At 43.1% G+C, this 13,590-nt stretch overlaps 1 protein-coding gene across 1 annotated transcript in view; it reads left to right on the forward strand.

Annotated features, from left to right (window-relative positions):
- Tulp4 (TUB like protein 4) overlaps window positions 1–13,590 on the forward strand; it is a 113,417-nt gene that overhangs the window by 49,262 nt on the left and 50,565 nt on the right. Inside the window, exon 3 of the mRNA XM_036168554.1 lies at window positions 6,924–7,085. Coding sequence (XP_036024447.1) covers window positions 6,924–7,085 — 162 coding nt within the window. The remainder of the gene's footprint in view (window positions 1–6,923; window positions 7,086–13,590) is intronic.

The raw sequence follows: 13,590 nt of genomic DNA on the forward strand, positions 1-13,590 counted from the left end.
AGATGACAGCAGGTGGCCAAGCTAACAGAAAACACAGCAGAAGGGAGCCTAAGACTCTTCACTTGGTCAGTAGGCTGTGAGAAACCATCATCGAGAGGTGAGCACACGGACTAAAACAGCAAAGGAATGACCGCCGGAAGTACCTCTCCGAGTCCAGACTAAACACAGAGCTCCTGCTTCAGCACCTGCCTGCTTGCTGCCATGTCCACCATGATGATAGTAAACTAAACCTCTGAAACTGTCAGCAAGCCCCAGTTAGAAGCTTTCCTTCATTAGAGTTGCCTTGGTTGTGACGACTTAGACATATGCCATAAGTGCTTTCTTCCTCCCATGTGTTTTTCTCCCAAGCTTCACAGGAACTTTATTCTGAAAATTTGCAAATAGAAGAGAAAAAGTCCAGGTTGGGATGTTCAATAACTTGCCGATAGAGGCTTATGGGCATTAAAGTGAGAACCCAAACCCCATTGTCCTTCTAAAACATTCTACCACACTGTTTCTAGGCAAAACAACAAAACTCCAAACCATTCTGTTTCTCTCTGGCAAAAATCCATGTGTTCATATTATATCCCCAACTGCCCAGACTTCGTTATTGTTTGAAAGACCCACCCTACCAGCCAAGCAGCAGCAGCACCCCATGGTTGCCCCAGCACTGTCCTTTCTCAGCAAGGACACCCCCCATACTCCAGCCCCCATCATCTCCATCTGGCAGCTGTGCAGTTGATACACCTGTCACATCCCTCCATGGTTTTTCCATCGAGACTTTAGAACAGACACACATCAGACACAAGAAAAGTAGAGCGAAGTAAGCCCTTGGGACCAGTGAGCTGCACCATAGAACACCAGGCAGCACTCCGACTGAAGTGTTGCTTTAGCTCATGACACAGTGGCAGGTTTTTGTTCTTTTGATGTTCAGAACTGGTTCTTCAGACCTTAGAATCTGTGAGCAGTTGTTGTCACTCAGTACTAACATTTGGGGGAGTCCTGTTGGCTTTTGATAATGTTGGAGTTAGGGCTGACCCTATTTTTAAAAAAACAATTCCACACACAGATAATGCTGCTCACTGATTGAAGCAGTATGTGCTTAGTACCCCTGGGAAAGTGTCTGGCAGAAAGAACAATTGTGCAGCTTGGAGGAGGAGCATCCTCAAGCCAGCTCAAAGAAAAACATCACTGTTTTAGAAGAAGCAACGGATGATCCTTGCTAAAGTGTGCACAGAGTAATGGAGCAATTGACAGAAGCTGAGTGATGCTGTAGCAGTTTCTTTTTCAGGAAATGATTGTGAGGCCATTGTTTCAAAGTGGGTGTGGAACAGTGCACGCATTCTTCCATGGTGTTAGTCACTGAGGATGGCTGTGCCAGGCACACACTCTGAGAAGATCTGATGAAAACCTGTCTCAGGCAGTGGTGTGGCCAAACCGCTACTGCTCAGCTTCAAGTAATCTGAGAACTCTCTTCAGTAAATGAGACTAATAGGCCTTTGCAGTCCTAAAACAATCCCCCAAAGGAATTTCTGCTATTTTTTTTTTCTAGCATTTAGTACTTGTTCTCCATCTTTATTTCTCTAGTTAGGGAAGAGGGAGACAGGCAGGCACAGGGTCGGGGGTAGAGTTGCTGACAGTTGGTAAACACTGAGGTACACATCCTTGGTTCTCTCAGACATGACCTCCCTCCCCAACTATATATTCCTTCTGCGGACTTGAACTCAGGATCTCCTGCCTTCCACTCAGCAGATACCATGCATTCTTCCTGCCTTGTGCTAAGGGAGTAAACTCCTATATTACCTTTCTGTGAGATTGTCAGTGGCTTTTGTTTCTTTGGGGTTGGGGATAACACCCCCGAAACACAGGAAGCAAAAGCAAAAATAAACAGGCTTATATCAAACCAGAAAGCTTTGTGTAACAAGGAAAATGACAGCCTTTAGAATGAGGGATGTTTGCAAACAATACATCTGACAAGAGGTTAAGATTTAAGGTTGAGTAGAATATAACAGGAAAAAAAAACTAAGATGATCCAATTAAAAACTGGACAATAGACCTAAATAAATACTACTCAAAACATACACACAGACAGCAGATGTATGAAGAAATGTTCAAAATCAGTAATCATGGAAATGCACATCACAACTACCGTGAGATACCATCTCCTTATGAGAGGTCTACTGTCAAAGAGACAGAGTGGTAAGAACATGCACGATGCTCTGGATAGTCTTATATCAAGTTGACATGCAAACTAGAGTTACCTGAAAGGAAGGAATCTCAATCAAGATGATGCCTTCATAAGACTGGCTGTAGGCCATTAATTGGTGATTGATTGCAGGAAGGACGTAACCCATTGTGGGTGGTGCCACCTCAGGCAGGTGGTCCTGGGTTCCTTAAGAAAGCAGGCTAAGCAAGCCATAAAGAGAAGCAAGTAAGCAGCACCCTCTGTGGCCTCTGCATCAGCTCTTGCTCCAGGTTTCTTCTCTGTTTGAGTTCCTGTTGTGACTTGACTGTCATTGATGGACCATAATGTGAAGTGTAAGCCAAATCTCCACAAGTTGCCTTTTGGTCATGGTTTGTGGCAGGGTCCTGTGTGTTGTTTCCTTTGGGGGAGGGGGCCAAGTAGGTGCAGAGTAAATGACACAGACTCCGGGAGCATGTCAAAACAACAAGCTCAGTTTATTCAGGAAGAGGCAAACCTTATATACCCTTCACCCCACACTGGAGAAAGGTATGATGAATATGCATCTGCTGGTGTTACTTGGCTGCCTCTCATTGGTCCAGGTCATCTCCAGATCATGTCTTAGCTGCTGTTGCTAAGGCCCTTAGCAGACCCAGGTTGGCTCTCAGAAAATATCTTTTTTACTGGTTTGAGCTGGCTGGCCCTCAAGCCTGTTGGGATGAGTCATCCCACAATGGTGTTTCATTGCAACAATAGAAACCCTAACTAAGATACATGCTGTTGTTAGGGAAGAACACTATAGAAGTTCCTCCAAAGATTAAAGTTGGAACTACCATATGATCTTTAGCCCATTGATTAATACACATAGCAGAATGCTATTCATCCATAAAGGGATGAAATTACTCATTTGCAACTGTTGGTGAAACTGGAGGTCATTATGTTACTGAAGTAAACATGCCACAGAAAGACAAGTACCATGTGATCTTATAGTCCAACTCTGAAAAGATTCTTTTCAAAGGAGCTGAATTAGAATGGTTGCTACAAGAAGCTAGGGAGAGAGAAGGGGAGATGGGGAAAGGTTGGGCAATTAGCCTAAACTATAGTTAGGTCAAATGCAAGTAGTTCTGGGTGTTGCACAGTACAGCAGGACTTCTTTACTTGTCCATTTATGACCCCTTTTCACCCATGAAATCCCTGCAAGATAAAATATTTACTGATAATAAGTCAAAAATTTACTTTAAAACATTTTCTATATTTTTTTCACTTAATAAAGATAAACCAAAATTTTATACTAATGAGATAAATGTGTTCAGTTTCTTTCTCTAAAAAGTTAAGTATTGGTTGGGCATGGTAGGTTATAGCTATAATCCCAGCACTTGGGAGGCAGAGGCAGGAGAACAGCTCCAAGTTTGAGGCCAGACTAGACTATATACCAAGTTCCAGGCCAGCAGGAGACCACATAGGGAGAGCTGTTATAAAAAAAATAAAGAAACAAAAAAGAATTGAGTCTTGGCTGAACATTTGATGCTGCAGTATATACACTGTCTTCAATAGATTTTAGAGTAGATTGGTAGTTCAATCTTAAAATCATCAGTGCTGAAAATGCCATTTGCATAAATACGTAGCACAAGATGGCAGAAGTATATGTAGTCCATTTCAGAAATTGTTGGAATCCCTGCCCTAATCCCAAGCTAAAGTTCATAGAATGATTTCATGAAATTCAAGTCAGCAACTAAAATACCAGATTTAAAAATCAGATATTCTAACACAGTGTGGTCTAAACATAACTCATACGATACATGCTGAAGGATAATAGTAGAAAATATGAAAAGTCTTTTTTTTTAAATAAAGTGAATGTTTCTGTACAAGAAGAAAGCTTTGCATGTGAAGTAAAAACACTTCAGTTTGTTAGGTATAACAGACTTGAATTTGAGTGGAGGTACTTCCGACAGCATTTGTTGGTATCTCATGGTGTAACAGTGTTTGTGCACAGTTCAGGTGTGTGTATTACATGTTCAGAACCAAGGCTATAATGAAGGCTCGCATGCAACACAGGCAAGCACTGGCAGAAACACCATGGGCTCATTATGTGTCTGATTGTGGATTAATTTTTGGTCATTGCATGCTCAGAAATTTTTTATTCCTACCAAAATGTTTGGAAACCTTATATTCTATTATTTGACACCATATGGGATTATGAATAAGTTTAAGAAGCCAAACAATAGAGTGATTATAAATAAATAACTATAATGTATTGTTTATTGCTTCTTATCATTGGCTGTGTGTTTCTAAGACATTCCTTTTTTTATTATAATTGTCTCATGACACATAATTAAAGTACATGTAAATAATAATGATCTTTGGGGAAAATGTGAAATTTATTGCCCAGTGTAATATGCTGTCTCTGGAATCTTCGTGTTCTTAAGAGAAACTAGTTCATGTGAGTGGATGGAACATGATGTGAAGCCAGAGTTCTGAGTTTTTCCTAAAGAAACAACTTTGTCTAGTGACTTACACCAGCTGTTGAAGGCCTGTTCCTCAGTCAGTGCCTTGTCACTGTGGATACTGCTCAGCAGTGCCAGCCTTTAGCCCTGCTGAGAAGACACTGAAAGCACTGTTTCTTTGCTGCTTGTTTTCTTATTTCTTGAAATGTACTATGTTCTTAGCAGTGTCCCAAAGTTTTTAAAAGAACATATCCAAGTATAAGCATCAGTAAAGACTGTGGTTAGTGATTTTGTGTGAGAGAGGAAAGTGAAAACAAATAGTAGCTCAGCCCTAAAAAGGAAATTAAGGGCGTAGAGATAGAATCAAATCCATCAATGAAGAGAGTAAATAGCAATTAAAGATAAAAGTGGACACATTCTCCTTTTAAAAACCTAGATGGGGCCAGAGACGATTTAGCTGGTAAAGTGCTTCCGACAAAAGGCGAGGCCCTGGGTTTGATCCTTGGCCCCAGATTTACTAAATCCTTGGTTCACTCTTGTAAGGTCAACACTTAGGAAACTGAGCCAGGAGGATTGCCGCAAGTTCAAGGGCAGCAGGCTGGTCTGTGTGTGCCAGCATAGCCTACTCTCTAAGTCTGTCTCAACAGACTTCCCCAACCCCTGCATATATGAAAACAGACAAACATATGTTAAATGACATCTATTACATCCTGTACCTGTCGGGGCAGGGGTGGTGGTTGTGGTGGCAGTGGTGGCGGCGGCGGCGGCGGCGGCGGCAGCGGTGGCGCACGCCTTTAATCCAGCACTGAGAAGGCAGAGGCAGGTGGATCTCCGTGAGTTTGAAGCCAGCCTGGTTTACAGAGCGAGTTCTGGGCTACACAGAGAAACCCTGTCTTGAGGGGGAAGAAAGAGAGAGAGAAAGGGAGAGAGGGAGGGAGGGAGGGAGGAAGGGGGAGAGAGAGAGAGAGAGAGAGAGAGAGAGAGAGAGAGAGAGAGAGAAAAGAAAAGAAAAGAAGAAAAGAAAAGAAAAGAAAAGAAAAGAAAAGAAAAGAAAAGAAAAGAAAAGAAAAGAAAAGAAAAGAGAAAAGAAAAGAAAAGAAAAGAAAAAAAACCAATCAGATCCTGTATTCGGGGGCTGGAGTGATGGCTTAGTGGTCACCAAATTCAGAGGACCTTTGTATGGTTCCCAGTGCCCACCAACAACAGGCATCTTACAACTGCCTATAATGCCAGATTCAGGGGACTTGGTGCTTTCTTCCAGCTTCTGTGCACATACCCTTAAACAGATACACATGTACATATGATTAAGAAGAATAAAATAAATATTTTAAAATTTCTATATCTGCAAATCATGAAGACATGATCAAAGTGTTAAAGTCGTAATATGGAAGAAATGTATCACCTTTCCCTGCCATGGTAGGAATCAAGATTGCTGTCAAGTTCTTTACTACTAAACTACACTTGTTGCCCAGCCTTAATTATTTACACACTAGTCCCCCATCCCTCAGGTATGAGAATAGTGAAATATTGAAAAACTTCTAGAAGTAATTCAGCCCAGAAAATTAAAAGAGAAAAGCAGCATTTGCGTACATGTTCTAAATAACACTTGAGTCACTCAGTACAAGTCTATGCTTTCCACTTAGGTCTCTACCCTGCACACTGATTAGAGGATTCCTCTCCCATACTGTGAGAGAATTAGAAGTAGAACCTGACCAAGAGATGGGATGGAGAACCTGTTACTAACTGTGTGGAAAAGTCGAGAGCTCTGGAGCCAGGTGTCTCTGAGAGGACTCTCAGCTCTGTGACTTCCTGGCTGTGTGGCTAAGGCTACGTTACTTTACTCCTCTGTTCCCCAGATTCTCTCTAGATGGAATGATGCTACTTCCATGGATGGCTGTTGTGGGCTTACTGAATTCAAGTACTCAGACGCCCTCTATAGTGCTGACACACAGTCCTTGCTGTATTTTGTTGCAGTGATTTTACTGTGTTCTTTCTCTTCACTCCAGAGTTGGGTCTGAAACTCAGGGTCTTGCTTACCTACCACCCAGTGCATACCCAGCTCCTGGGTAGTGCGTTTTGTTGTTGCTGCTCTTTTGGTTTTGTTTCTTGAGGAGGGGTTGATTGGTTGGTTTTGTTGATTTGTTTGGGTTTTGAGATGCATCACCATCTCTGGCTTCTATAGCCTTCCCTTGTATAGGGTTGTCTTTAGGCCGTCTTGGTCATAAACAAAAGTTTAAATGAATTAATACACCTCAGCTTTGATAACGAGTGTTTTCCCTTTCATGCTGTAAGCTGACCCCTCTCTATATGTCTTTAAGGTGAGTGACTTCACATGGAGCCATGATGGGACTCAAGCACTTATTTCATACCGCGACGGGTTTGTCCTGGTTGGTTCTGTCAGTGGACAAAGACACTGGTCATCTGAAATCAACTTGGAAAGCCAGATCACATGTGGTATATGGACTCCTGATGATCAGCAGGTAACGATTCTGAACCGTCACTGTGCACTGTTACCATAGCAGGTTGAGAAGGCGGCTGAGGGGGACAGATGCCAAAGCCTCTTAAAGAATCGCAAAGCACCAAGGGCACCGTTTGCCGGTAGAAAAGCTTGTCAAATATGCACACAGCCTTCAGTTCCATTTCCAGCACTGAAGGTGAAAATTAAAACAAAAAATGTAAACGAAACAAAAGATTAGAGAAATCCTGATGTGGTAAACATTCTCAGTTAATGTTTTAATTATATGAAATTTCCATATAAATTCATTTTTAAAATCCAAATAAGCAGCCAGTTGATCAATAGGTAACAAATAGAAAAGGAAGTTCAACTAATAGTCATATTGTGGGGAAATTTTTCTCTGTAGGAAAAAATGAGCACCGTTCACTTATGAGCAGTAATAATGAGATAATACAGAGGGTGCTAAGGTTATTGGGCCAGAGTCTGAACAGTGTCCCCGTCACTTCTGGTCAGGGAAGCAGTTGGCCAGAGTCTGTCAGAGGTTTACAGCTTGGGAATACACTTTGGGAACTTTTTTCCCCCACTAAATTGCCTTTCTCTATTTACCTCACATTCATTTCCTGTTTCCATCATTTCAAGTTTAAACGGGCAAATTTTTTCAAACATTGCATTTTGTTTGATTGTAAAAGTTCATGTTTTGTTAGGGAAGGCAGCCCTGGCTGACATTGGATAGTGGACAAGGACTAGGTTAGGACTGCTATAGCAAAGCACCACATAGGGTGGCTTCACCAGCAGGAACTCATTTCTCACAGTGTAGAGGCCGAAGGTCAAGACTGAGACATTCACATTGTGTCTTTGGCTTATGATAGCCACTGCTTGTGGTGTCCTCAGGCTTCTCTCTCAAGACACTCGCAACCCTGGAGTCTCTCTCTCTCCCAGGATGCCCACCCACTCAGGACCGCTTCAGTCCTCATCTCAGAATAGACTCACATCCAATCAGTTTCCTGGAAAACAACATATGGGGGGCATCCAATTCAGTGTGTAACAGACTAGTAAGTTATTGGAAAAGAGAAGTTCACAGAAACAGCAGTAGTATAAACAGCTCGATAAACTTGGGATGTCTTTATATTAGAACAACTGTAGGGCTTGGGGAAAGGATGGCATACAGAGAAAGTAACAGATATGATCAGCAGAAAAAAGTCTGTAGGTCTCACACGGATACAGGGAAAGGAAGCAGTGATGCTTTTGCAATTTTAAGAAGTCACTGACATTGGTTTCCTCTATGACTTCTGGGGTTTGGGAGACTACTTAAATATGAAAGTACTTTGAGAGGTAGACATTTGAAACTGTCCCACCAGTGGGTTTAAGGTCTCGGCCATCTGTCCTGCCACTCATGAACACTGCTGAGAGCTTTCAATTCATTCTTCTTCAGAAAGGCAAAGGGAGGGGCAGCCGTTAACAGCTGGCCAGTTGTGCTTTATCTGATTGACAGAAGCCCCAAATGAAAAAAAAGGAGACTTCTGTGGTAATAGTTTGTGAGTATACGTAGTAACGTGGAAGAGAGTCCATGACTCTTGCTTTTCCTGAAAGAATCTTGAGAAAAGTTCCCAGGGGCTTTCCTCTGCCACAGTGACAGGTTTCCCCAGGACTGTGTGCTGCAGAAGGAGAATTCTTTACCCAATGTACCTGATGTTAGCTATGCCAGACTTGAGTTTCCCTGAGTACAGTTCATACTTACTCTGTAAATCCTAAAACTTTCAAAGGGAAGGATTCTTAAATCTCATATTTTCTTACACACTTACAATGATTCCAAATAAAGTAGGAAGGGTCTTGATTGATAAATATTGAAAAACATGTAAGGGTCATCATGGCCTTAACAGCCTGCTGACTGCCGCATGTGCTTCTTTCTCTTGCTTGCCTGACCTACCCTATGGCTTTAGAGTAAATGAGAATGCATTTAGACCAGAGGCTGAGGCCTTCCTGGACCTACCCTGGTTTCAGTCCTCCGTGGCTTCTCTTTTCCACTCTCCTTGGTGTTGGGGAGTTTATTCCAGAAAGATTCAGCAACACATTCATATATTACAAATGAAAGTTCCCCCAAATAAGATTCTCTCTCCTGAAGCCAAGCTGTTCTAGTCCTCAGAGTCACATGTCTCCAGTGGCTTTCATACCCTTCTGGAGATGTTCTAGTCAGGAGCTAACACTTCCCGCACAGGTTCTTTAACAAGTTTGCTCTGGTCACCAGCAAAGGTCTTCAGCAAAGTCATGGGTCATCATGTTTGAATCTACTATGTTTCTGGGTTTTGTTTTGTCTTTCTTTTTAAAGAAAGGATCTATTTCAAAAAGTCTGTATGAGGGAAGGGAGAGACCACCGTTTTCTTTTCCTGCTGGGCTGAGCACAGCAGCTTTTGAGTCTTTCCCAGGGCAAAGGCTTCCTTTGCCATAGGACGCACACCCTGTAAGCTCCTGGGGAGGTGAGTGGAGCTGTGGAGACAGCCAGCCCTTACAGAGCAGCCAGGAAAATGTTTCCTATGGTGAATGCAAATCTGCAAATAACAAACGTCATCAACACTTTAGGTTTTCAAGTTTGACATTTTCCTACCAAAGGGTGTGTGTCTCTTCCAGGTGTTAGACGACCTGTGTGTCAAACTGTAGAGAAGTGCTTTTTGGTTATAAAGCTGCTGTTGGCTGAGAAGGCAGAGGGTGACCCAGAGAGCTCCTTGTCTATCTGATGCCTGCTGCCACTCTGATGGGCTGAGGCTAGAGAATGGGCGGTGCACATTCTGAAAGGACCTGTGCCAGTACCGAGTGTGGGTGAACTCCGGCTCTCTCTGATTGGTTTTGAAAGTACAGCAGAGCTGGGCACGTTGGCGTAAACCTTAATCTCAACACTCAGGAAGTAGAGGAAGGTGGATCCATCTCTGTGTGTTCCAGGACAGCCTGGTCAACAAAGCCAGTTCCAGGACAGCCAGAACTACGTAGAGAGACTTTGATTCAAATAACAGAACAAATACAGCAAAAACTGGCCAATGACAGAGTACTTGCCTAGCATGCACATGGCCCTGGGCACAGCATTACACATACGCGCTGTCTCTCTCTCTCTCTCTCTCTCTCTCTCTCTCTCTCTCTCTCTCTCTCTCACACACACACACACACACACACACACACACACACACACACACACACCAAAGAGAAAAAGTGACAAAAAAGTTAAAAAAAAAAAGAGGCAAAATGTTGGTTTCTTTGTTTCGTTTTTGACAATACTGAGATTGCCTTTAAAAGTTTAATGATTAATTAAAATCTTAATTTAGATTTAACAAAGCAAAAATATGTAAACTTAAAAATCTCAGGGACTAGGAAGATGGCTCAGTTAATAAAGTGCTTGCCACACACCATGAGGACCTGATTTTGGTCTCTGGTAAGCCCCAGGGCTTAGTGAGAAACCCTGTCTCAAGTCCTGATTCTACTCTACCTTGACAGAGAATGAAAGTTTTGTGTCTAATGAAGTACACACACATAGAAGACCTTTACTTCATATGGTGGCTTTCTTGGCTTTCCCTCAGTGTCACCTAAGGATGACTGGGATACACTCCGTGAACTTGGAATAATACCAGCACACATCAGACAGGTTTTATGCTAACCCTCCTTTTAGGAGATGGGACACAATAACTCTTTCAAGGTTAAAAGAGAGGGGGAGAAATGTGGCCTGCATATTCTAAGATCTGGAAAATAATAAGAAAACAAAAAAGAGAGTCTTTGCTTAGTAACTGTCAAATGTCATCTGCTTCAAAACGAGCAATGCGAGCAGTGCTTTAAATAAATCACTAGATCAGTACCTGGTAATTGACCCCCCATTCCCGTTCAAATGCACTATCTATTGAAGTAAATACGTTTTAAATAAGGATGAAGAAAGACGTGCCTCTAAAACACAGCCCTGCGATCAGGCCTTTGAAGTGACACAAATACCCAGTTTACCACTCACAGAAAAGAAGGCCCAAGGTGGTTATGTGCACTTGAGTTTTTATGAATGATTCCAAGTGGTGCTGGATCCTCCCAGCTTGTTGAGTCAATGTGGACTGTCTAGACCTGCTGGCAAGCATCCTTTTCTGTGCAAAGGCAGCAGGACCAGATCTAGTTTGTGGTCAGCTGGTTCTCTGTAACTCCTCTACTTTCAAACACTGCTCCTACCTCTCCTCTGCGAGCCATAAAAGCTTTCTAGTCTGATTTAAAACGCTACAAGTATATTCCTAAATATAGTGAAAACATTTTTTTCCTTGTTGCTACTAATAAGCTTCTTCACAAAAGGGCTGAGTGGAAGGGTGGGTGTGGTGCATTTAGACAGAGGCAGGCTGATGTAAGTTCAAGACCAGCCTAGGGGTTTAAGAGGTTCTAACATCTGGGTCTGTGCTGCTCCACAGTCCTTGAGATACATAGTGACCAAGCAGTCTCCCCAGGACCGCCACTGGTGCCAAGGACGAAGCAAGCACACCTCCCCTGAAATAGGAAAGGCAGCTCGCAGCTGCACCGGCTCCTGCAGCAGCCATGAGTCTGCTGAAGGAAACTGGGCTGCTCTGCCGTCTGGGCAGATGTGCCTGGGTGAATGAAAGACGACCGAGGAAGAGAAAGAGGCGCCCTGACGCTGTCGAGTAGGGAGAGCACAAGCAGGAAGAACCTACAGATGGAGTTCGGATTCCGGATCCACTTAGCTGACCTCCACCAAAAGCAGGACATGGGGCCTATCTTGGGTTGTGGCCTGGAACTAGTTCTTAGAGACCTTGAGCTTTCTCAGGCAGGAAGTTGAGGGAGGCCAGTATCATTCTTGGGACATGGCCTTGAATTTTTAGAAATAGTATCAGTGTTCACTTAAGGCTCGGAGATGCAGAAGGGGAGTGTATGGAAGTATTTGTGCTGAAATTCTGCGTTTCTTAGGTCACAGTTCGGTGTGATCAAGGTCAGGGCTCAAAGACTTTGACTGGAGTGTGATTGGAGATAGTTTTATACTGAAACAGCACATATCCCTTGTCTGAGAAAGCACACATCCCCCCAGTGCCGAGGGCAGACTGCTAAATGGGCTGCTGCAGACAGGCATGAGAAGACAACCATAACACTTCCACAGGAATGCCTGTGGAGCCCTGGAAGATTGATTCTGGAGGCCAGCCATCTGGCCAGACACTTCATTCAGATAAGGCCCATCATCAGGCTGTGGTCGCAGAAAAGCCATTTGAAGATGGTCTAACAAAAGGTTGACTTTAAGATGTATATACAACAATTTTCTCCCACTTTCTGTTCCTAATTTGTTCAGTGCACATTTCATGAAAGAATTCTATTTAATGTATCTTATACTTTATCTAGTCATTCAGTAACTAGCTGAGCACAGAAAGAGCCATGAACAACCAGAATTCTAATGTATGTGTTGGAGCAGGGTCTTGCTAAGCCGCTCAGACTGGGCTCAAATTGGTGGTTCTCCTACCTCAGCCCCCTGGGTACAGAGATTACAGATGTGCACCATTGTACCCAACTTCGGGTCTCAATTGCTACCTTCAGTAACCAAATCAACAACACAAACACAATGTGCAAATACAGTAGCTGCACCTCTTTCAATTAAAGAAAGTACTTCCACAAAGCACTCAAGAAAATTTTCAGAATACATGCAAAACAAAACCAAATGCTCCAAACTAGAAATCAAATAGCATAATGGTTGGATGAGGATAGCCAGGAAAGGCAGGAGTCTGTCTCCTAACTCTTTCCTCTTTTCCTCAGTTGTGATGATTCATGTACTCCTTGCCTGTTTTAGAAAGGAATCGTCCCATATATGATTAGCTAAGGGCTTAAAATAAAGATGGGGTTTCCTTTCACAGTGTAGCACTGCTACAGAGTCAGTCCTGGATCTGTGGGGAGGAGGGAGGAGGACACTCTTGGCCTGGGCTCATGGACAAGCTCATCTCTAGGCAACAGAGGGCAGCTCCTCCCAGCTGTCGAGACTGGTTTAGAAGTGGTCTTCCCTGAAGAAAGAGATGAGGTGTCTTCAGAACGTCATTCTGACAGGTTGATCTCTAAGACGTTACAGTCAACTGTGAAACTGCACGTCTCTTCAAAGTAAAACAGGAACTAATCTGTCAGGTGAGCAGTTCTTTCATTTACAGCTGCCCATTTTAGAAATGGATTCTTTAGTTACATAATGTCCAGGCCTAGCCTTGATGCTCCTTTGAGGGTCACTGTTCTAAAATGAGAGGGGAGTTTAGTTTGAGTTGTACATCAGAATGGACTGAAGAAAAGGAGGGATGTCCTTTCATTCTGGTCCTCAGCGGCCCATTCAGGTCTGCCACTAACAGTGCTAAGGTTTCCCCAGCTCCAGGCCATAAAGCTTATGGAAAAAGTCACCACCTCCTTCAGGAACTAATTCTAGTGCTGGTAATTACATGCCATTACAAAGAGCTGTTCATGAAGCGTGTGTTGTTGACATACAGTTCTTCAGTCTGATCTTACCCAAGAGTGTAGATGAGTATTCTGTCCAGAGTTAAAGAAAGATA

This window comes from Onychomys torridus, chromosome 19 (assembly GCF_903995425.1).
Source record: "Onychomys torridus chromosome 19, mOncTor1.1, whole genome shotgun sequence".
Taxonomy (NCBI): Eukaryota; Metazoa; Chordata; class Mammalia; order Rodentia; family Cricetidae; genus Onychomys; species Onychomys torridus.